Source organism: Pelobates fuscus, chromosome 5 (genome assembly GCF_036172605.1).
Source record: "Pelobates fuscus isolate aPelFus1 chromosome 5, aPelFus1.pri, whole genome shotgun sequence".
In the NCBI taxonomy this organism is placed as follows: domain Eukaryota; kingdom Metazoa; phylum Chordata; class Amphibia; order Anura; family Pelobatidae; genus Pelobates; species Pelobates fuscus.
Genome location: NC_086321.1, coordinates 28,274,140 through 28,297,514, shown reverse-complemented (window position 1 = coordinate 28,297,514; position 23,375 = coordinate 28,274,140). Strand labels below are relative to the sequence as shown.

At 40.2% G+C, this 23,375-nt stretch overlaps 1 protein-coding gene across 1 annotated transcript in view; it reads left to right on the top strand.

The window, feature by feature from the left end:
- Positions 1 to 16,853, top strand: part of ARSK (arylsulfatase family member K) — a 58,090-nt gene extending 41,237 nt beyond the window's left edge. Inside the window, exon 8 of the mRNA XM_063456750.1 lies at positions 16,193 to 16,853. Within this exon, the coding sequence (XP_063312820.1) occupies positions 16,193 to 16,461 (269 nt within the window). The 3' untranslated portion in view covers positions 16,462 to 16,853. The remainder of the gene's footprint in view (positions 1 to 16,192) is intronic.
- The last annotated feature ends 6,522 nt before the right edge of the window (positions 16,854 to 23,375 follow it).

Below are 23,375 nucleotides of genomic sequence, written 5' to 3'. Positions count from 1 at the left end.
CTTTAGGGCCCCCACCTGCAGTTGAGGAGTGGGGGCCGGGGGGGAGGACAAATGGTCCCCCCCTTATTCTTTTTTAGGGCCCCCACCCGTTATTTTACTTTAGGGCCCCCACACCTTCCGCAATAGGTCCCCCCCATTATTTTACTTTAGGGCCCCCATCCACCTTTCATGGGTGGGGGCCGGGGGGAGGACAATAGGTCCCCCCCATTATTTTACTTTAGGGTCCGCACCCACCGCTCAGGGGTGGGGGCCCGGGGGGAGGACAATAGATCCCCCCCTTATTCTTCTTTAGGGCCCCCACCTGCCGTTGAGGGGTGGCGTCCGGGGGGGAAGGACAATTGGACCCCCTCCCTTATTCTTCTTTAGGGCCCCCACCCGTTATTTTACTTTAGGGGTGTGGGCCGGGGGGGAAACATTTTTTTATTTGTTTGTTTTTTACAGCCACAGGCTACTCAATGTTTACTAGACATGCACCTACTCGCGGTATAGCGAGTAGGGGCATAATTTAGTAATACTAAATTATAAAGTAATCTTTACCTAGTATTAGTAAATTTGGCTGAAAGACTAATTTAGGTCTTTCAGCCTTTCAGTAGATAACTCCCTAATACCGTGGGAATTAGGGCATTATCTACTTATTCATTCCTGTCATTCCATTGACATACATTTTATATCAATGTATGTGTTACTTCATTGTTGAAAGTGTTGCAAATGCTTACAGCTGAATCCATGTCTGTATACTTTTTATTTAAACTTGTATACAGTGTAACATTCTTCATTCTTCCACTGGGTAGGTATATTAGTACTTCGGCAACACTGTGCTTCGGAACCTGGACACTTCCGAACTTCGGCAACTTCGGAACTTCGCCACTTTGGAAATTCAACAATTTCGGAGTGTCCAAATTGCCTGAAATTCGGCCGAATTGACATTCGGAACTAAACGAATTGCACATGTCTAGTACTTAATTCTTTCTTTAATTCAATACAGCAGCAAATAAAAAACAATAGGAAAAAAAGGATGCCAACATGTGACCTCCCAAACTGCACACCTCATAAATAGCCGTCCCTATATCAACCTAAACCACACCACCAAATTCATCTTTTTTTGATGAGCTCACATTTCATGAAAAACGATTAAACAAATTTTGTAACAACAATCAACAACCATACCCTGGGCAAACTGATATCTCCAAACAGCAAGACTAATGATAGCTTGTGTGGGAACGGGGAATAGATCAGGAAGAGCAAAAGCCAATAAATAGCTCAGTCCCAAGGAACATCACAATGAAAGACACAAAGGACAGGGTGTGACAATGGTTAGACATCAAGTAGTAACCAACGGTTCTAAAGCCACACAGTATGCAAACCACAAGTCATCATAAGTTAAGCATGCACATCTAAGAATATAAGTTAATATATAAGAATCATAATTAAGGCATGTAACCTGTAGCAATGAAAAATTTACTTGATCCCAAGCCACACACCAACCAGTCCAGATACGCCAGACTGAGTGCTGAAGTGGTAGAGGTTAACACAGTAAAGGAGTTTAAGCAAGCGTGGGATAGGCATAAGGCTATCCTAACTATAAGATAAGGCCAGGGACTAATTAAAGTATTTAGAAAATTGGGCAGACTAGATGGGCCGAATGGTTCTTATCTGCCGTCACATTCTATGTTTCTATGTTTCTATATCCCCTACAGGTAAATGGGTAGAAAGGAATGTTAGATGGTGTAACAAATCCCCTATACTCCGACTGAGTATATCCCAGTGAAGCAGTGATTATAACTCCGAGCTACCCAAACATCAGCCTAGACTTGATGAATGGTACAAGATGAACTGATTTATTATGGCCCAGTGGCCCCCTTATATACAAAAAAACCCAGGATGGGGTCTCCAGCAGTAACATAGTAAATCACTCCCACAACACGCCCAGGAGTCTCTGTGTCTGGGAGATAGCTTAGTGTACTTTGCTTAAACTAATTATCTCCCAGGCATTAGAGTTAAAAAGTAAAAAAAATATATATATTAAAAAGGAGAGGTCACCAGCGGCGAGGGAGCCCGGTGCTGGATTAAGGTAAGTAGCTGAAGGGATTTTAACCCCTTCAGCGCCAAGGGAGGGGGACCGTGAGGGTGGGGGCACCCTTAGGGCACTATAGTGTCAGGAAAACAGGTTTGATCCTCCCCCTGCCGACGTCAGATACGAATGCGCATGTGCGGCAAGAGCCGCGCGCGCATTCAAACTGCCCATAGGAAAGCATTTCTCAATGCTTTCCTATGGACGTCCAGCTTCTTCTCACTGTGATTTTCACAGTGAGAATCGAGGAAACGTCTCTAGTGGCTGTCAATGAGACAGCCACTAGAGACTGGATTAACCCTCAGTGAAACATAGCAGTTTCTCTGAAACTGCTATGTTTTCAGCTGCAGGGTTAAAACTATAGGGACCTGACACCCAGACCACTTCATTGAGCTAAGGTGGTCCTTTAATTCTAACAATCGGTTTTACATAAAGAAAACAGAGAAATACACAAATAATTATTTAAATAAACCTACTGGTGGGAATCATGTTAACATTAATTCATCAACATTTCAGCTGATTTTGATCAAAATCTAAATATTCCACATTGTAGATTGCAGTGTTACACCTGGCACTTGAATAGTTAAATCCTTACAGCAAATGGTTTATGTATCCCACATTTTCTTGTCCTAATAAATTGATTTTCTATTCTGAACACATAACCTGAGACAATGAATAAAGATTGTCATTATTGGCCTCTGTAATCATCTTTTCAGTTCCCACTACTTACGTTCCAATATGTGCAATTATGCCGTAATCTATTTTTCGAAGGTTGTGTTTACTTGTTAGACCTTTTTAGCTTGATGAACATTTGATCAGCATTAATCCTCAATATTTACAGTAGCACATTGTATACATTGTTTAGATTAAGTCACAAGCTTTGCACAGTCCACTCAATTAAGCTTTATCTAGCATTGATTTAACTTGAATTTCAGAAATTAAAATCACTGCGGTTGCTGAGCAGCACAATTGATCTTGTTTATCAAAAATCGTAGCTAATGCTCCGAACAAAAATGACTAGAGGCATACAAGGAGCGAGATAAGATACAGTAAAATTATTTAAAGGGACTCTCCAGTGCCAGGAAAAAATATCAGTTTTCCTGGCACTGCAGGATCCTGCAGTGCCCCTCTCTCTCCCACCCCCCATACCATGTTGCTGAAGGGGTTGAAACCCCTTCAGTGACTTACCTGAATCCAGCGCTGAAGTCCCTCGGCGCTGGGTCAGGGCATGCTACTCCCCCGCCCATGCTACTCCCCCGCCAACCGAACTGAAGGGGGAGACCTAATGCGCATGCGTTGCAATGGCTGTGGGCGCGCATTAGACTTCCACATAGGAAAGCTTTATTCAATGCTTTTCTATGGGGATTTCGGCGACGCTGGAGGTCCTTGTGCATAGCGTGAAGACGTCCAGCGTCGTTTAAAACGAAAGTCCCTCTAGTGGCTGTCTGTTTATAAAAACTGCAATAATTACACTTGCAGGGTTAAGGGTGGTGGGAGTTGGCACCCAGACCACTCCAATGGGGAGAAGTGGTCTGGGTGCCTGGAGTGTCCCTTCAAAGCATGTTCAGATAAAACTTGTGTACAGATATCATTTCATATGTAGCATTTTTTTTTTTATTTCCAAAACACACTGGGGTTTATAAGCTATACCTCCTAAGTAATAAGCAATTATTACTTCTATTTTTTAGTAAAATTGTTTACATATCTTGATATTCTGGTATCTAAATTGATTGCATCTTTTTATTTAACTGTAAATTTTTTTGAATGGATACATTTTTTTTTAAGATTCTCCAAGCCAGCTTTAGTCCAAATTGGCTTGTTTGGACATCATTTAGCTGCTTAAAGGGACACTCCAGACACCATAACTTCATCTAAATAAAGTTGTTATAGTACCGGGAGGCCCCTGGAAGAACTCTTACCACTTGGCGGTTAAACCGTACTTTGTAGATAAATAACATTTGGACTTGTACTTTTGTCTTGTTCTTATTTTATTAATATTACTTGGATAGAATGCTATCTTTGTATAATTTAGTTTCAAGTATTCTATACCTAATTTTAACACAAATCATCAAGGTCATCCCCAGTGATTAACACTTTGAGTACCAAGGGATCTACAGAGCGGAGAAGGTATATTTCTTTGTACTCAGGATCGTGATTGAAGGTTTCGAGTCATTCTTGGATAATTGGAATCTAGGAAAAACACTTGTGTTTCATTTACGTCTTGTTGTCTCTATATCTATTGGTCTCTAATGAGGTTCTTGTGAGTGAAAAAAAATGTAGTTTCCGATACAGATGTGCACTAAAGAGAATTGGAGAGTGGGATATTTAGGCTTTCTTGGAAAAAGATGAATGCAAGGATTAATTTCTCATGTCCAATCTTTTTATTTACTGATCCTTGAAGCAGTGCGGTATGCTCTTCTATAAAATGTCTTGTAATCTGTTTTATGATCCTCTTAATCAGAATGGGCATTGATGGATATGCATAATAGGATACAAAACATGTGCATTTTGTTTCATGTGTAACAGGGATCACATTGCAAGCTTTTAGTTAAAGGTACCATTTCGAAAACTCTTAGTATCTAATTAAAAGGCTTCAAAATCATTAGCATGTGCAATGTCAAAACACCAGGTTAGAGAAGGACTGTCAAAAAAGTAAGATATAGAGGTAACAATGGAATGGATAGTAAGATATGGCAGTAAAAAGGAAATGAGGTGCGGGTTATAAAAGTGGTAAGATTATATGAAAAAGATAAAGATCGTGATCGAGCTTAGACTTGGTAAGCTGAATAGATCCAAAACAGGACATGTTAAAGTATGTATGAGTAACTCATAACAACTAAATAAAAAGTTAGTAATTACTTATGCTGTTTCAAATAAAACCATTGTGTTAATATTTAAAAAAAAAAGGATGAAAATAAAAAATCAAAGTAGTATCACCATCCAGTCCACTGGTTAGAATGAATATATGCAATCTATATAGATGATGTTGAAAAAAAGAAAAGACTGTATACAGTAAAAATAAAAACAGAAATCAGTCAAAAATCTAGAAAATGATACAGAAAAAAAATATATAGAAAAAATGTCTTAAAAGGTTGGATCTCACCCCTCTGTATGATAAATCAGTCCTGATCTAGTAAGTGAGTTCACAGAAGATGGCCACTGGAGATAGCAGCTGGTGAGTAGATGATCGCTGTAATCCGGCAGCAGTACTGGGCTCAGGCAAAGGTGCAGGTACAGGGGACCGTAGGGCCTTTGGAACTATGTTGGGACTATGTTGTTCCTAGGGCCTTTGCCAGAGCCCAGTACTGCTTCCGGATTACAGCTATCATCTACTCACCAGCTGCTATCTCCAGAAAATTTGAACATTGATGAGTTCCATGAACAATGTCCGTATTTTGAAGTCCGAATGGCCCCATACTGAATGGGCCAAACCATCTTGCTGCATTCGTACTTTATTGAATAACCCCATATATGACCTCAACAAAATCCTCATTACAGCATTCAAAAGAAAGTTTATAAAGGGAGGGTTTAAATGCACTTTGAGTTATTGTATTAGTGAGGGTTTCTCACAGGTCATTGGATTGTAAAGAAATTCATACTTCGCATTGAATTCTATAGTCTTTATATAGTATCCACATTTTTAACGCTGATTGTTTAAATAATATTAACATCAACATTTTTACAGTGATATCTACGACAGGATAAATTCAAGTAAGGTTAGGGTTTCCAGTTGTCTGTTGCTATAAATATGTATGTTTTCTTTTATCAATTAATTGAATTAGATTTAGGTAAGCATCGTCAATGCTGATCAGTTTAAATGTGAATAAATAATGAAATTATCTGTCATAAAATATGGATTTATTTTAAGAACCTGTACAGCTTACATATCGCCCATGCAGGTCATTATTTTTATTGTATCGTAGAGCAAAGCTAATGTCAGGCTGACCAGAATCTTTACACAATAACGTTTTAAAGGCTAATTATTTTTTTAAAAAGCCAGCGGTCTTATCAGCAGAGTGTCAGGATCGGGACAGGGATCCAACACGCAGAGTACAAAGAGTGGAAAGGTACGTATACCGGGCCTTAGAATGGCCGGACTAACGTACCGAGAGTAAAGAATAGTCAGAGGCAAGCCGAGGTCGAGGAAACGAGAAGACAGATAAGCGAGAGACAAGCCGGGTCAAGGGATAACAGAGAAACAGGGAAGTACAACGAGCCGAGTCAAAACCAATAGAGCAAACTAGAAAACCAGAGCACTGAGTGACTAGACAAGCTAGAACCACGACAGGGCAATGAGCTGAAGTAAGGAGTAAGCTTAAATACCCTGGTTCTGGATGGAAATCACGCCTCTGAAAAGTACCGATTGGATATCGGACACTTGAGTGACAGATTGCTCGTGCTAGCGTCATGACGTCACGTATTGAGCGTCCTGCTAGAAAAGGACGTGGATTCCTCGCGGCCGGTGTTTAAGTGACTGGATGAACCGCGAGGAACGGAGGAGACAGCTCGCCTGGACGGATACACCACCAAGTCTCTACCTCCCTTAGAGGTAGAGGCCTCAGGTACCCTGACAGTACCCCCCCTCTCAGATACGCCCACCGGGCGGAATGAAGCGGGACGAGATGGGAAGCGAAGGTGAAATGCTCTGCGAAGGCGAGAAGCATGGACGTCCTCCTGAGGTACCCAACTCCTCTCCTCAGGACCATATCCCCTCCAGTTGACCAGATATTGCAATTTTCCTCTTGAAATTCTGGAGTCAATGATGGAGCTGACCTCGTACTCCTCCCGACCCTCCACCTGAACAGGACGAGGCGAGGAGACCTTAGAGGAGAATTTGTTGCAAATGAGGGGTTTCAACAAGGAGACATGAAAAGAGTTAGGAATGCGTAAGGCAGGTGGCAGAGCAAGGCGATACGCAACCGGATTGATACGAGTGAGAACCCTGTAAGGACCTATGTAACGAGGAGCAAATTTCATGGACGGAACTTTTAGGCGAATATTCTTAGTACTCAACCATACCCTATCCCCAGGAACAAAAACAGGAGCCGCTCTTCTATGTTTGTCAGCGTGTTTCTTGAACAGCGAGGAACTATGTAATAGAATTTGTCGAGTTTGATCCCATAATTTCTTCAGGTTGGCGACATGATCATCAACCGACGGTATCCCCTGAGAAGAGGAAACCGAAGGAAAAATCGAAGGATGAAAGCCATAGTTCATGAAGAAAGGGCTAGAGCGAGTTGAATCGCAAACAAGGTTATTGTGTGCGAACTCCGCCCAAGGAATCAGACCGACCCAATCGTCCTGGTGTTCGGAAACAAAGCAACGCAGATACTGTTCGATCTTTTGATTAGTACGTTCAGCAGCTCCGTTAGACTGAGGGTGATAGGCAGAGGAAAAGTTCAATTTGATGCCCATTTGAGAACAAAAGGATCTCCAGAAACGTGAGACAAATTGAGAACCTCTATCAGAAACAATCTCTGAAGGGATCCCATGTAGGCGAAAAACTTCTCTCGCAAAAATCTCCGCCAATTCAGGGGAAGTCGGAAGTTTAGGTAATGGCACGAAATGGGCCATCTTAGTAAATCTATCCACCACCGTGAGAATAACAGTCTGTCTTTTGGAAGCAGGCAAATCAACGATAAAGTCAATGGACAAACAGGACCAAGGTTTCTCAGGAATGTCCAAGGGGTGTAACAGGCCACATGGGGATGCATGAGATAGTTTAGTCTTGGCACAAGTCTCACAAGCTGCGACGAACTCCTCAATATCCTTACGAAGTGAAGGCCACCAGAAATCTTTGGATATCAGAGAGTACGTCTTGCGAATACCAGGATGACCAGCTATTTTACTTTCATGAAAACATTGTAAGAGCTCCAGTTGAAGTTCAGGAGGAACAAAGTTTCTTCCCTCAGGAGTGTTTCCGGGGGCTAGATGTTGTGACTTCAAGATCTGGTCAAGTAGCGGGGAATGAATTTTGAGACTGGTATTAGCAATAATATTGCATTTAGGTACAATGGAAGACAAAAGTGGTTCAACTGAAGCAGAGGGTTCATATTGGCGAGATAGCGCATCGGCTTTAGAGTTCTTTGACCCAGGTCTGTAAGTCAGAACGTAATTGAAATGGGTAAGAAACAACGACCAACGAGCCTGCCTGGAGGACAGACGCTTGGCCTCTCCGATATAAGACAAGTTTTTGTGGTCTGTCAGGATGGTAACAGGATGTAATGTACCCTCCAATAAATGTCTCCATTCTTTCAAAGCCTTGATAACCGCTAGTAATTCTCTGTCACCAATGTCATACCTGCTTTCAGTACCGGTCAATTTTTTAGAGAAAAATCCACATGGATGTAATGGTTTATCAACACCCAACCTTTGAGATAGAACAGCACCTAAACCAGTCTCTGATGCGTCTACCTCGAGCAAAAATGGCAGAGAAGTGTCAGGGTGAACTAAAATTGGAGCGGAAGCGAAAAGCTCCTTGAGAGTCTTGAACGCAAGGAGAGCTTCAGTAGTCCAATTCTTAGTGTCAGCCCCCTGTTTGGTCATGTTAGTGATAGGTGCAATAATGGAAGAATAGCCCTTAATAAAGCGCCTATAATAATTGGAAAAACCAATAAATCTCTGTATGGCTTTAAGACCTGTGGGTAAAGGCCACTCTAGAATGGATTGGAGCTTATCCGGATCCATCTTAAATCCCTCCCCAGAGATCACATAGCCGAGAAAGGTTACCTGGGTTTGATCAAAGCTACATTTCTCCAACTTGCAGTACAAGCCATGCTGGAGAAGCTTGTGCAAAACCCTCCTGACTTGTTTGTGATGAATCTCAATGTCACTAGAATGAATGAGTATATCATCTAGGTATACAATGACGCACTCTTGCTGAAATTCCCTAAGAACCTCATTAATCAGATCTTGGAATACTGCTGGTGCATTGCATAACCCAAAAGGCATGACGGTATATTCATAGTGGCCATATCGAGTATTGAATGCCGTCATCCACTCATGTCCCTGCTGGATTCTCACCAAGTTATATGCCCCTCTGAGGTCTAACTTGGTGAAAATTGTAGAGCCCTTCAAACGATCGAAGAGTTCGGTGATCAAGGGAATCGGGTAGGCATTTTTAATGGTTATCTTATTCAGGCCTCGATAATCAATACAAGGTCTCAAAGAACCATCTTTCTTTTTAACAAAAAAAAATCCAGCCCCGGCAGGGGAGGAGGACCTCCTGATGAATCCCTTGTCTAAATTCTCGTGAATATATTCCTCTAGGACTGAGTTCTCCTTTATAGATAATGGGTATACATGACCTCTGGGAGGCATGGTACCAGGGAGTAGGTTAATTTTGCAATCGAAGGACCTGTGTGGGGGTAAGGTATCGGCTTTCTTTTTGTCAAATACTGCCTTTAAATCTAGATACTGAGGCGGAATTTGTGTCTCTGTAGGATTGTCAGAGGTATTCGATGTATTAGTTAATCCAAGAGGTAAGACCTTCCGCAAGCATTTTTCTTGACAATTCTCTCCCCATGAAACTATCTCCCCTGATTCCCAATTAATAATAGGGTTGTGTCTCCTCAGCCAGGAGTACCCCAGAACTATGGGAATAGACGGAGAAGAAATGAGCATCAAGGATATATCCTCTTTATGCAGGATGCCAACAGTCAAGTTAATCGGTATGGTCTCATGAAAAATAACAGGCTCAAGTAACGGTCTACCATCGATGGCCTCAACAGCCAGAGGTGTCTCTTTTAACTGGGATGGAATAGCATGTTTGGCAGCAAAACCCTGATCTATAAAGCTCTCAGCAGCTCCAGAATCAATTAGTGCCATAGTCTTAACTACTCCCTTCTCCCACTTTAAAGAAACGGGTAACACAAGTCTGAGCTCCTTGTAGTTGTGAATAGAGGACAAAGTAGAAACACCCAAGGCCTGTCCTCTAGAGGAACTTAGGTGCGAGCGTTTCCCGAACGATTGGGACAATTTAGGCGTAAATGACCCCTGACTCCACAATACATACATAAACCCTCCCTTCTCCTGTACTGTCTCTCCCTTTCAGTGAGATGAGTACTGCCTATCTGCATAGGTTCAGGAATACGTAAGTCTTCGAACTCAGAGATTTGAAAGGTAGGCGCTAGTTTAAAGGAGGGTCTACGGGTCCTATCTCGAGTGTTCTGCCTCTCTCTTAAGCGTTCATCAATACGAGATATAAAAGAAATTAAATCCTCCAAATTTTCAGGGAGTTCTCTAGTAGCGACCTCGTCAAGAATTACATCTGATAACCCATTCAGAAACACATCTATATAAGCCTGTTCGTTCCACTTAACTTCTGCCGCCAAGGATCTGAACTCTAGTGCATAATCCACAAGTGTTCGATTGTCCTGTTTAAGGCGCAACATTAATCTAGCTGCATTGACCTTTCTGCCAGGAGGGTCAAAAGTTCTTCTAAACGCAGCTACAAAGGCATTATAATTATAGACGAGTGGATTATCATTCTCCCATAAAGGATTGGCCCATCTCAAAGCTTTTTCAATGAGCAGAGTAATAATAAATCCAACCTTTGCTCTATCTGTAGGATAAGAGCGGGGTTGTAGTTCGAAATGGATGCTAATCTGGTTTAGAAAGCCACGACACTTCTCCGGTGACCCGCCATAACGTACTGGTGGGGTAATACGGGAAGAAGCACCTACAGTGGCTACCTCTAGACCTGAGACTGCAGGAGAGATAGAAGGAGTACGTGTCTCCTCAGGTGGATTACTAGCACGAGACAAAAGTGCCTGTAGTGCCAAAGCCATCTGATCCATCCTATGTTCCATGGCGTCAAACCTGGGATCCGAAGAACCAAGCTGACTGTTTGTACCTGCAGGATCCATTGGCCCTGTCGTAATGTCAGGATCGGGACAGGGATCCAACACGCAGAGTACAAAGAGTGGAAAGGTACGTATACCGGGCCTTAGAATGGCCGGACTAACGTACCGAGAGTAAAGAATAGTCAGAGGCAAGCCGAGGTCGAGGAAACGAGAAGACAGATAAGCGAGAGACAAGCCGGGTCAAGGGATAACAGAGAAACAGGGAAGTACAACGAGCCGAGTCAAAACCAATAGAGCAAACTAGAAAACCAGAGCACTGAGTGACTAGACAAGCTAGAACCACGACAGGGCAATGAGCTGAAGTAAGGAGTAAGCTTAAATACCCTGGTTCTGGATGGAAATCACGCCTCTGAAAAGTACCGATTGGATATCGGACACTTGAGTGACAGATTGCTCGTGCTAGCGTCATGACGTCACGTATTGAGCGTCCTGCTAGAAAAGGACGTGGATTCCTCGCGGCCGGTGTTTAAGTGACTGGATGAACCGCGAGGAACGGAGGAGACAGCTCGCCTGGACGGATACACCACCAAGTCTCTACCTCCCTTAGAGGTAGAGGCCTCAGGTACCCTGACACAGAGACCACAAACAGGGTAAAAACCAGTTTACAGAGGTAGAAAAGTGGATCGCAAAAAACAAACTCTTCCTAAACACTGACAAAACTGTCACAATGATCTTTGGAACAGTACCTAAATTACACAAATTACACAATTCCTACCTATCTATCAAAACAAATTCAAATGGCACACTGACCGCAGTCCACTCTTTCAAATACTTGGGTATGATGTTAGACCCCAATCTATCTTTTGGCCTCCACATAGAAAAACTTGCATCTAAACTTTATCCAAAGCTAGGTGCCCTGTACAGAAACAAATCCTTCCTAAGCCCTTCAGTAAAGGAAAAGATTGTACAGCAAATGCTGATGCCAATCATTGATTATGGGGATGTAGTATATGCACCTGCACTGCGAACCCACCTTAATAAACTCAATACATTGTATACCTATCCTGAAAAAAACATCTCTTGACCCATCCTCCCCCTCTAACTATCGTCCCATATCCCTGCTCCCTTTTTCCTCAAAGCTTTTGGAAAGACTTTTTATTATCCGTGTGTCCCGCTTCCTCAATTCCAACTATCTCCTTGACCCTCTTCAGTCTGGCTTTCACCCTCTCCACTCTACTGAGATCTTCCTCTCTCGCTCTCCCTTCAAGTCAGTGATATTCACACAAGTCCATCCTTGCAAGCACACTGTCTTGGCGTTATACTTGATTCTGGCCTCACCTTTGAGCCTCACGTCCAGCATGTTGCCAAATCCTGTAGATTCCAACGTAAAAATATAGCCCACATCCGCCCCTTTCCTACACAAGATGCTACCAAGGAGCTTGTCCATGCTCTAGTAATTTCCTGCATGGATTATTGTAACCTTCTCCTGATTGGTCTCCCCAAAAGCCGTATTGCCTCGCTACAGTCTGTAATGAATGCCGTCACCAGACTGATTTTCCTCTCTAGTCGGTCCTCTCACACATCACCCCTCTGTGAGTCCTTACATTGGCTTCCTGTATCCTATAGGAGTCAATTCAAAGTGCTAACCAATACATTTAAAGCAGTGAACAATTCTAGCTCCTCTTATATCTCTTCACAGATCCATAGGTAGGCCCTTCCTCGTTCCCCGTGAACACCTCCTGACCGCTGCTCGCACCCGTACGGCCAACTTGCGCTTGCAGGACTTCTTGCGGGCGGCTCCCTTCCTATGGAATAGCTTGCCTACCCTCATCAGACTCTCCCCTAGTCTTCAATCCTTTAACAAGTGCCTTAAAACCCATCTCTTTAGGAAAGCTTATGGCCTCCCAGAGTAACCTCTACCTTACACATCTGTCTCTTGCTCTCTCCTATAGGGCAGCACTTTACTCTCTCCTCCAGCTTTGCTTCACTCCCACCTTACTTGACTGATATTTCCTGTCCTAATGTGTCTTATACCCCACCTCCTATAGACTGTAAGCTCGTTTGAGCAGGGTCCTCTTCAACCTATTGTTCCTGTAAGTTTTCTTGTAATTGTCCTATTTATAGTTACATCCCCCCTCTCATAATATTGTAAAGCGCTACGGAATCTGTTGGAGCAATATAAATGGCAATAATAAAAATAATAATAACTCCTTCTGCCGATTTGTGCTACAATATAGTTACAAGACCCCCCATTGTGACATGCTAGAAGAACTAAACTGGCTGTGGCTGGAATCCAGATGCACCCTTCATCTTTCCAGCATTGTGTTTAAGAGCTTTTGTGGGAAACTCCCACCCTACTTGAGCAGAATGCTCTCCTCGGCTGTTCCCACCTCCTATAACCTTCGATCCAGTACCAGCACTTTATTTAGTCTACCACAATACAAAAAGAAAGCGGCCCGATCCTCCTTTTCCTACAGAGCGCCGCAATTATGGAACAACCTCCCACACACTTTCAAATCTTCCCCAAGCCTAAAATCCTTTAAGAGATCCCTCTCTATAAACCTCAAAACAGAATGCACATGTCATGGTTGATAATATATTTCCTACCTGTTCTATGTTAAATTTTGTATTTATTGTGTATTAATATTGTTTTTGTATTTTATTGTACACTAACTGTAACAATGCAATGATTTGTGGACCCAGGACATACTTGAAAACGAGAGAAATCTCAATGTGTCTTTCCTGGTAAAATATTTTATAAATAAATACAAATAAATAATAAATAATTCAAAAATAAAGACAATATGAAGATCTGAAAAATAGCAAAAGGAGTAAAGTCTTTTCAGAGTGTCTACTCCCGGTTGGTTTGTACTTGGATTTCAAATCAAACAATACGAGATCTAACTCCCCCAAAACCATGGTCTTTTAAATCTAATCTTCATATCCTTTTGGAATGACGATGGCACAGGCCAGTTGTTGATATGAGAGACAAAAATAAAGTTATATTAAGCAGAGACTAGCATTTGGTAGTTTTCTGATGATTGCAAGAAAGACGTTATGAGTTTTTTTGAACACACTTTCATTAGCTGATATGTAAAAACAAATGTCCACATCAGCTATAGTCACTATTTGGTTTTAAACCCCAATTTTTCACATCATTATCCCAGATTTGCTCCAGTTTTGATAAATCTGTGCCAGGAGAATGTCTTATTCTAGACTTGTTGTGCTCAACTGCTCCGTCCTATTTAATGGTTGCCTTTTCTTTCACATTGTGTGTCTTGACTTTACGTGTAATTTATGTAATGTAATAAATACAATGGATAATGATAGAAGAGAAACCTTAATGAAAAGAAGAAAACTACATACATAATTTGCTTTTCTGTTTGCCTGTTACTAAAAATATGTAGATAGTGCTTGGTGTGAATGAAAACACATTAGCAGGAAGAAAAAGTACAACGCGTGATAAAACATTTCCCATTATAAAAGTTTGTTCTTGATTCACTGAAAATGATTTACAACAGATACATAGATTTTACTTCTTATTCATTTATTTATTTTCCTCTGTGTGTTATTTAGAGGGACACTAAGCACTGGTATCATTACAGAACATCGCAGTGGTTATGGTGTTGGTAGATTACAGAAAATCCTCAGCAATTAATTCTGTCAATTTCCGATGCTGACATGTAGACTCCACAGTGAGCAATATAGTGAGTAAGAGACCAGGCTACAGACACCACTGACCCGCACCGCCCACGCCTCACCCTTCTGTCAGTCCCTACATTGGCTTCCTGTAAGATATAAAGCTCACTTTAAAATTCTGGTTCTTGCTTTCAAATCTCTACATAATGCTGCTCCCACCTATCTATCCTCCCTAATACAGAAGTATGTCCCGTCTAGGCCATTTCGATCTGCTGAAGACTTACGTCTATCTTCTGCCCGTACTCCCACCTCTGATGCTCGCCTTCAAGATTTCTCGAGGGCTGCACCGTTCCTGTGGAACTCACTTCCCTCCTCCGTTAGATGCTCACCCAGTCAGCACTCCTTCAAAAATCATTAAAAACCCACTACTTCATAAAAGCGCATCAATAGAACTGTTAATAGCTCCCGACTGATTCGTCTCTTGCAACTGTCACTAGTCTAATACTATCCTTACCTTTTGTGTCATTTTACCCAACTCCCTCTAGCATGTAAGCTCATTGAGCAGGGCCCTCAACCCCTCTGTTCCTGTGTGTCCAACTTGTCTGGCTACAACTACACGTCTTTTCTTCCCACACTGTAAAGCGCTGCACAATTTGTTGGCGCTATATAAATAATAACATAATAATAATAAAGACACATGGGGGGGCTCTCGGTTTGTGTCATACCTCTAGAAAACAAATAGGGGTATGAATCCAGTATCCTGTTAGCACCATAACTAATATTTAATTAATACATGTTTTAAAGCAATATTCCGGGCTGTAGGTAACCTTTTCATTTATTACATTATTATCATTATTATCACTTGTATGGCACCAATAATTCCACTGCGCTTTACAATAACATTTTAGGGATATAAAACATGTATTGGTTTACAAGGCAATTTTGGACTTAATAAGGTATGTAGGGTGTCACAGGCTGATATTGGAACCTACAACAAAATACTGTTACATACTCAATGTACTAAGAGTCATTCACACTTTATACCTCTCATTTGTTAAACATAGCCTGCTTACCCGGTTAGAAAGAAAGAAAAGGGTAGATTCATGTCTGACTATCTGCTGCATGATAAGTATTTTAGAAATCCATTATAAAGTTAATGTGAGTGAACCTCTTTATGTGCTATTTTTGGAAATGTTATGTTTCATTGTACTTGAGCTATTTAACCCCCACATTAAGAGCTTTTATTGTTTTCTGAATGGTAAAGTCTCTGTGTATTACGGAGAAATCAATGAGGTTATGTATTTGCGAGGTTAGTTCACATACGAAGTAAGTGTCAACAGACAAAAACTCTGTATGCGTAGTCTCCTGTTTCTATCCTTGTTTGCCCCCTCTGTTCTTCTCTGATGATCTGATTTGCTCCGTCCTGGAACTAAATGGTGTCACATACCTCGGTCACATGCTTTGAAAAAGATTATTATAAGATCACGAAAGAAAAACATTTCTGTAAATCAGATAATGAGATTAGACTTTGTTTTCTTTGGAAGCTTTATATCCTTTGTTAAAATTACCCAACCCTCTTCAAAATACACTGTTGTTTAATATAGTGTGTGACATAATTTTATAATTGTATCAAATTCAATAGCAATTCAGTAACAATAAATATATATATTGATTACAGATTTATCCACGGACCCAGAAGAGTTGAAAAATGTTGCAGGACAGTTTCTTGAAATCACGCTCTCAATGGATAAGATGCTTCGGTCTATTACTGATTATGTAAAAGTGTCTGACTCCGTCCACGTATACAACAAGCAACAGTTCGCCAACTGGAAAGCAAGTCTGGGTCAGAACTATACCAATGTCATTTCCAATCTGCGATGGCATCAAGACTGGAGCAAGAAACCAAAATACTATGCCACAGCAATCGACAAGTGGCTTAAAAATTAAATTCCAAATAATGAAATAACTCATTGATTTTTCTCATGTAAGCATCTAGAATAAGACTTGTACACAAATACGTTTCAGCTGTTACAAGCAAATCAAATGCCTTTTAATCTGTGGCCGAACAAAATGACCCATTCGGGATTTTTCTGAATAGGACTCCACAGGTAAATCCCGGGCGAATCGATTCATTTGGACAGATTAAAAGACATTTGATTTGCTCATAGCAGTTGAAATGTATTTGAGCATAAGACTAATTCAAGAATAGTGTGTTGATACATTTGGACTATTGCTTACAGATCCTTAATAATTCTAATAAAACATCTCAATGATACGTGATTAGCTTGTAACTAACCATGCTTACATTTATTGAAATAAAAAAAATCTGAAGCTAATTACTCTACATTGCTGCTTTTTTTGATGTACCGATATACGAGCAGTGCCACTGTTGATATTGTCGAGTCTTTCTTCTCCAAGACCAAATGGCCACCAAGAAGCAAAGAAGATCGTACGGTGTCCCTATATCCTCCTATATATTAATGGTTACTCTAAAACTGCATTAACACATTCCTACTTTTATTATTATTGTTATAATGTGTATACAGTCAGTGGAATGAATCCATGAAACCTGCATAATTACTGTTTTAGTAATTGTTTAATTCTTAAATGATCCATTTTATTCTCCTGTTAAACTGATTATAACTAGAACATTAAAAGTTGGCTAGTGGGGAGGTTCAGTGGCTGTTCCTCCAGCGTACAGTGTATCTACTACCTGATCAAACTTGATTTGCATGGGTTTAATTCCAGACACGATGAACTTAGTCTGTCGATAAAATAAGTAATATTGAATAATTCTGAATTTTATTTTACTGGTTTGATAATTTAATATTATCAATTAAGATTAATTAAAGATTAATTTAAGATGTGAGAGCATATATAGGGGACAAAAATAAAAGCAATAAAATGTCAAACAATAAAATGTACTCAACTAAATTGTCATCTGTGCTTCCCTTGAAATCTTCAAAGAGGTCTTCTTCCATGGAATAAATCACAAGAAATACATACACTTGGGTTGAATACATAAACGTAGTAACAATAAATGCTGCATTTATTTACCTATCTTTAAAAAAAAAAAAACACTTTGCATATATTAGCTTTCAGAAGAAAATATATCAAAGTCCCTCCCTGTGCGTTTCGCCCTCACGCCATTAGGGCTTCCTCATGGTAATATGGAAACGTAAATATATATATGATAAGAATGAGACGGTTAATGGTATCCATCCTTCAGTAAGGTAAAGGACTAGAGGAGAGGAGAGCCATGGTTAAATGCTAGATTGGGTACAAGAAAACTAACTACAGAAGGTCCTGTCAACGAAATGTCAGACCATTGAACACGAGGCTCAGTGCCCTCTAAAAGGGGTTCTGGCCCTATATTAGACGTATTATTCTTTGGTCTGACAGCGGGATGTAACATATATATTTTTACATTACTTACAGATTTTTAAATGTGAGTGCTAGTCCATCATCAGGTGACCTATTTAGCTCACTTGTGCTGATACAGACCGTCCTTATACCCTTTGCATATCAAAATGATTCTGTCCAGAAGAGCGAGCCAATAACTAAACTGTTGAAAGGACCCCTCTGCACAAAAAATACAGCAACACAACCTTGTGTTCACCTTTGGATGTGATGATGCATCAATTTGCTTTTAAAGATTACGATTTAGAAAAAGACATTTGAAGCAAATTCAGTCCAGGCAAAGCCAGGGCACACAATGCAAATGAGGAGTAGACATAGATACATTTTGTAATGTCTCCTCTAGTCTGTAAGTTTTCTCTATGGTGACTGCCAGGTGCAAATGGCAGAGCTTATAACAGTGATTAAGATGGAGGTGCAAGAGGTGTGGATTTCTATGTTTAATTTTATTTTTTCACCATCTCATAAATACATCTTTTTTTAATATAGGCATTAGTAAACACAATAATTAAAGCATTAGGAAGTAACAGTTCCATTTCATCCTACAAGGTTTCTGTAATGTCATTGTAGATTTATAGCATAATCAGGTAAGACTTATTGGGCGGATTGGAAACAAAATGGCCGTCAGGTTCCTCCACATGCTTGACAGTTCATGATAAATAGACAATACTTTGGCATTTTATTGGTCTCATTAATACAGGTGATCTTCATCTATGGGCAGTGAATAAAAAGTTCAGATTGCCTTCTATTCATATCTAGATTTAAAGAAAGACACCAAGCAAGATTAGCCACTACCAGCAGTTCCATGGCGCTCCCCTAGTGTAAGTAGTCAAACTGAAGCAAAAAGTGAGAGCTCCTGCTGGTTGTCAGCCAATGAGCTATGTCCTGCACTGCCAGGCTTAGGCCTGACAGAGAACTTTGAGGCTCCCTGAGATTCGTGGAATAGTGCCTGGCAGAACCCAGGTAAGTATTTAAACTATTCTAAAATGGTTTAACTACTTTAATGAGGGGCATAAAGGCACTCCCGGCACCATAACCACTACAATGTGATGTAGTGGTTATGGTGCTCATAATGTGCCTTTAAAAAAAACAAAACATTTGTTTACAACCAATACAGCATAAAAGTCACACAAATATCCTCACCTAAACACTTCTGCCAAGTTACTCTTTTCTAACTGCAATATATTTGCAAATATGTTTTTCACCTGGGTATTAGACCACCACTTAGCAAACGTGATACGTGCTTTAAACTAGCTTTCTAAATGTAATTTTAAGTGGGCATAAAATCATACACAGAGCCATCCATTGTTTGTTTACGTTAATTAGGTATTTATCTCCCATAAGATTTGTTACCTTAATTACATGATTTAGATCATCGTTTTGTTTTGGAACTGAAGAGACTCATTTGCATTCAAGCCATCTGTCTTATTTATACTTATTGATCCTGCGAATTAAAAATTAACCCCATGAGTTTTAAGCGTGTTTTAATAATCCCCAATTCTTCCGGCACAATCTAAATTCTAATCTAAGTGCAAATTAAATTAGGGTCTCAAAGGAGGTGATGGGTGGATACAATGCATGAAAATCTCAGCCTCTCTCCGCAGTGAACCCCAGCTTCCTATGATGCTTCACAAGTCTCTTTTAAACCCCTCTATACATTGGCATTATGGGCATATGGAATTTTGACGATTGCACTGTGTGCCACTCATTTTATTTACTTTGTTTTACATTCGTTTATTTTATTGGATGTTTATTACTGTGTGTTTTTATGTCATACATTCTATCTGTACCTGGATACATTTCCCATACAGTCAGAGCTCTGTGCTATAGAATTCCAAATCACAGCAACCCTAATGCTCCATAGATTTGAGAATTTTCACATTGATTTGGTGATTCTTTTTGCACTAGTATGGTTTGTATCATGTTTGTGTTGCATATGCCCATGACACTGTCTATCAAGATTATTCACTAAAATGACAATTGTCAGGAATTTCAAGTGAAGTCAAAGTGAATTTTAAATTTAAGTCCAAACTAGCTGAATTTAAAAATTCTACGAGTCCGCTAAATTGGCCCTTAATTCTAAATTCACTTTGATTTCCTGACTTTTCTCACTTTAGTAGATAGCCGTGTAAATATTCTTGACATATGACCCTTTGTTTTGTGCCTCCTCCATCCACGGGAATGGGGTCAAAGTTCTCAAGCTGCTTCAATAAGCGTTACATGCAGGAATTACTGCAAGCTGAGATGTCTTCTGTTTGTGTCTGTATGCATCTGGAATAATTAAAAAAAAAAAAAGTCAAATTAAGTATGTAAAGAATAAAAAAACAAAACTGTTCTTTAAACTGCTTAGAGGGTAGCCACCTCCCACACTACATGGAGAAAGTCCAATTAGGAGCATCTCATTCAGGTCTGTGAGAATTGATTAGCAGAGGATTATGGGAAAAGTAGTGTGTCCCAAAAGAACAGTTCCAATCAATTGGTAGGATGATTGAAACTGTTCAATAAATGGATATTATCATTACACACAACTTGGCTCATTGTCTAGTGGCTAAGGCTATTTTTTTTTACTATTGGCCATAGATGGATTGCACCTACCACACATACAATATGTCCAAAACGGACACAGGCAGCCAAAAACTAAGTGGTTTTGCAAAATGCTGAGACCGTTCACTTTGGAAAAGTTCTTAAAATCTTGAATAACTTAATTTGCTGCATCCTTTCCTCAAAAGAGATTCAAACAATTCATTGAACGTCAGAAATCCAATGCCCCAGTTATTAGCACAGCAGACATCGAAACAGCTTATAATATGCTTTATCAGAGCAAGGTGACACAAACCTGGCATTTGCAGACCCTCTCCAGTGTTGTAATTTGAAGATTACGCTCTTAAAGAAGAATTGCATTTGTCAAACTACACGACATTTTTTAAGAATAAAGAATTAATTTGTTGTGAAATCTCCAACTTGTGTTTTTTTTCTTCATGACTATAATGTATCGTATTGTAAAGTTGAGTCTACTATACCGAATGATTCAGAATCTTCTCTCTAGTTTTTCTTGAGTTTACCTTTGGTCCTATTTTTACTATCTAATTTGTTAAGCGCAATTATAGTGTTATCAACTATAAGCAATAACCGCCAATTTCACCAGCAGATTCCAGCAAGCAATGAGGCACTGAGGACAGCTTTGAAGTAATTAAATTACCATTACGTTGCCTTTCTTTATTTTTGTGGCTATATACATATATGTATATATATATTTTTCTCCAAATGTTACTTTGTTTAACTGTTACTTTTTTAATGCAATTTTCTGTAAACGCAGTTTGTTGTAACGGAGCTTGGTACTCAGGTGCTCCAGAGGTATCTTGCAAAGAGGGAGCTGATCCCACCGTTGCCAACCAATATAAGAGAGCTTGGTACTCAACCTTGGTAACTCTGTCAACCTCCCTCCTTTTACTCAGATATACTCAGAGCATTTATAGCAGCTCGCCCAAACATCAGCCGAGACTTCATGAAGAGTCAAACAGAATGTACTTTTTCAACCAACATACACATATTTATACAAAACCAATGAGTACAGTACCGGCAGGGGGTGATTAATTCAACACAATACAGTACCCTCCACAATGCCACTCTTGATAGGAGTTAATAAGGTCTGTTCAGAGTTATACCCACAAAACAGACATCACTGGATAGCTCTCGCCCTGAGATATTATCTGTCCGAAAGAATCTGCCCATGCAACAACGTGTTAAAGTTTTCCCAAGTGGCTGCTATTCTCCGATCTTGTTCAGAGGTCCAAGGAATTCCTGGAGCTCTGGGGAGGGGGTTGCCAGATGCCTCCTGACCTCCCTGACGTCCTCCCCAGAGATCTCTGTGATTGGTACAGTTTCAATCCGGTGAACAGTTCCATATTTATACAGGGTATATCCCAATCAAGTGTTTCATGCGAGAATGGTTCCACATGAACCCCACAGATCAACCAGCTCCAGCTGAGGTGGGGGAATGGGGTAGAATAAGCACCCGGTGTTCCCCCATACACCCTCCCCACAGTGACAGTAGTGGTATTAGTATATTTATAGAGTTCTGGGACAAGGCCCATAGTCTGTGGGGAGGAGTGATGTAAAATAAAGAACATCTAAATTAGGACAAATCCCATCCACGGACATGTCCTATATAACTATAAATGATGTGCCTTATTCAGAGTTATCATTGAGAGAAATTTGTAGAGATTTGTAATACAAAAAATAAAATAACAAAAATTCTAAATAAGCTGTAAAACGTTTCTTTATTCCATTGCCGGAACAAACTCTTTACTGCAGCCAAATCCTCCTCTAGTGAGGTCATCAATCCTGATGAATTTTGGCCAATCAGAATCAGATGATTCTTGTTGATTAGCATTGAGTAAACACAATAAGTTCCAAACAATCACTGTGATAAGGTAAACCAATATTTCTTGTACTGAAGCATTGGACGCACACAACGTCTGGCACACAGCCTGTTTCCAAGCAGACACCAGACGTCATGTAGATTCAATCATTCAACCTGCAGTATTTTAGTCTGGAGCCCCAGGTGGGTGTCTGTCTTATTAGTAGATGTGGAAACTGCAATATGTAAACAGAACATTTTATCAGAAATGCCACCATTTACAACAACTCGGCTGCAGAGGCAGCATTTAGGATCCAAAATCACTTCATTAAAATTAAATGATTTTGGTGCTTAGGCTGTCCCTTTAACTTTTTTACATAACATTTGTGTCAACTGTGGACTTATTTCTTCCCCCTTTCTTTCTTGAGTATTTGGAAGTATTTTTGGCTGACATTTAGAGTTTGGGATAGAAAGAATATTTTGAATTACTATACATTTGGAAAAGAACAGCGATTTTCCAAACAAACCTCGAGTAAACAGAGTATAGTGACCTTTGGTTTCAAATCTAGGAAGAAAAGAGAACCACGCTGAGCCCGAGAGAGACAATTATAGGAAGAAAAAAATAGTCTTTTGATTCAGAGAGTGTAGCTTAGGCACAATTTTGTATTTATGTTCTATTTTATTATTTGTTTCTTGGAGATGAAAGGTTAATGCAGCTATTTCTGTGATGTGTACAAAATCGCAAGACATTTACCGTTTCACTACCTGCTACTCTCTTAGCAATGTATTTTTGTTAAAGCACCCAAGCAGCATAGCAGGATCGTGACAGAGCAAAGAGTGATTGAGAGCCTTCTTTGTTATTCCGGGAAAAGAGTTGAAGATGTTCCAAAGGCAAAGTAAAATTCTTTTCACTTTGTAGAAAGTATTCAGCCAAATAAGAGCTCCTTATTTGAAAACCCAAGGCTTCCCATTTTTTATGGCTGTCCTGTTACCCTAGGCCTGCTCCAGGTCATCAGCATAAGAGAATGTCATACTTTTAGGTTGCCATAATGACACAAATCACGTATTTTGTAATACAAGCACC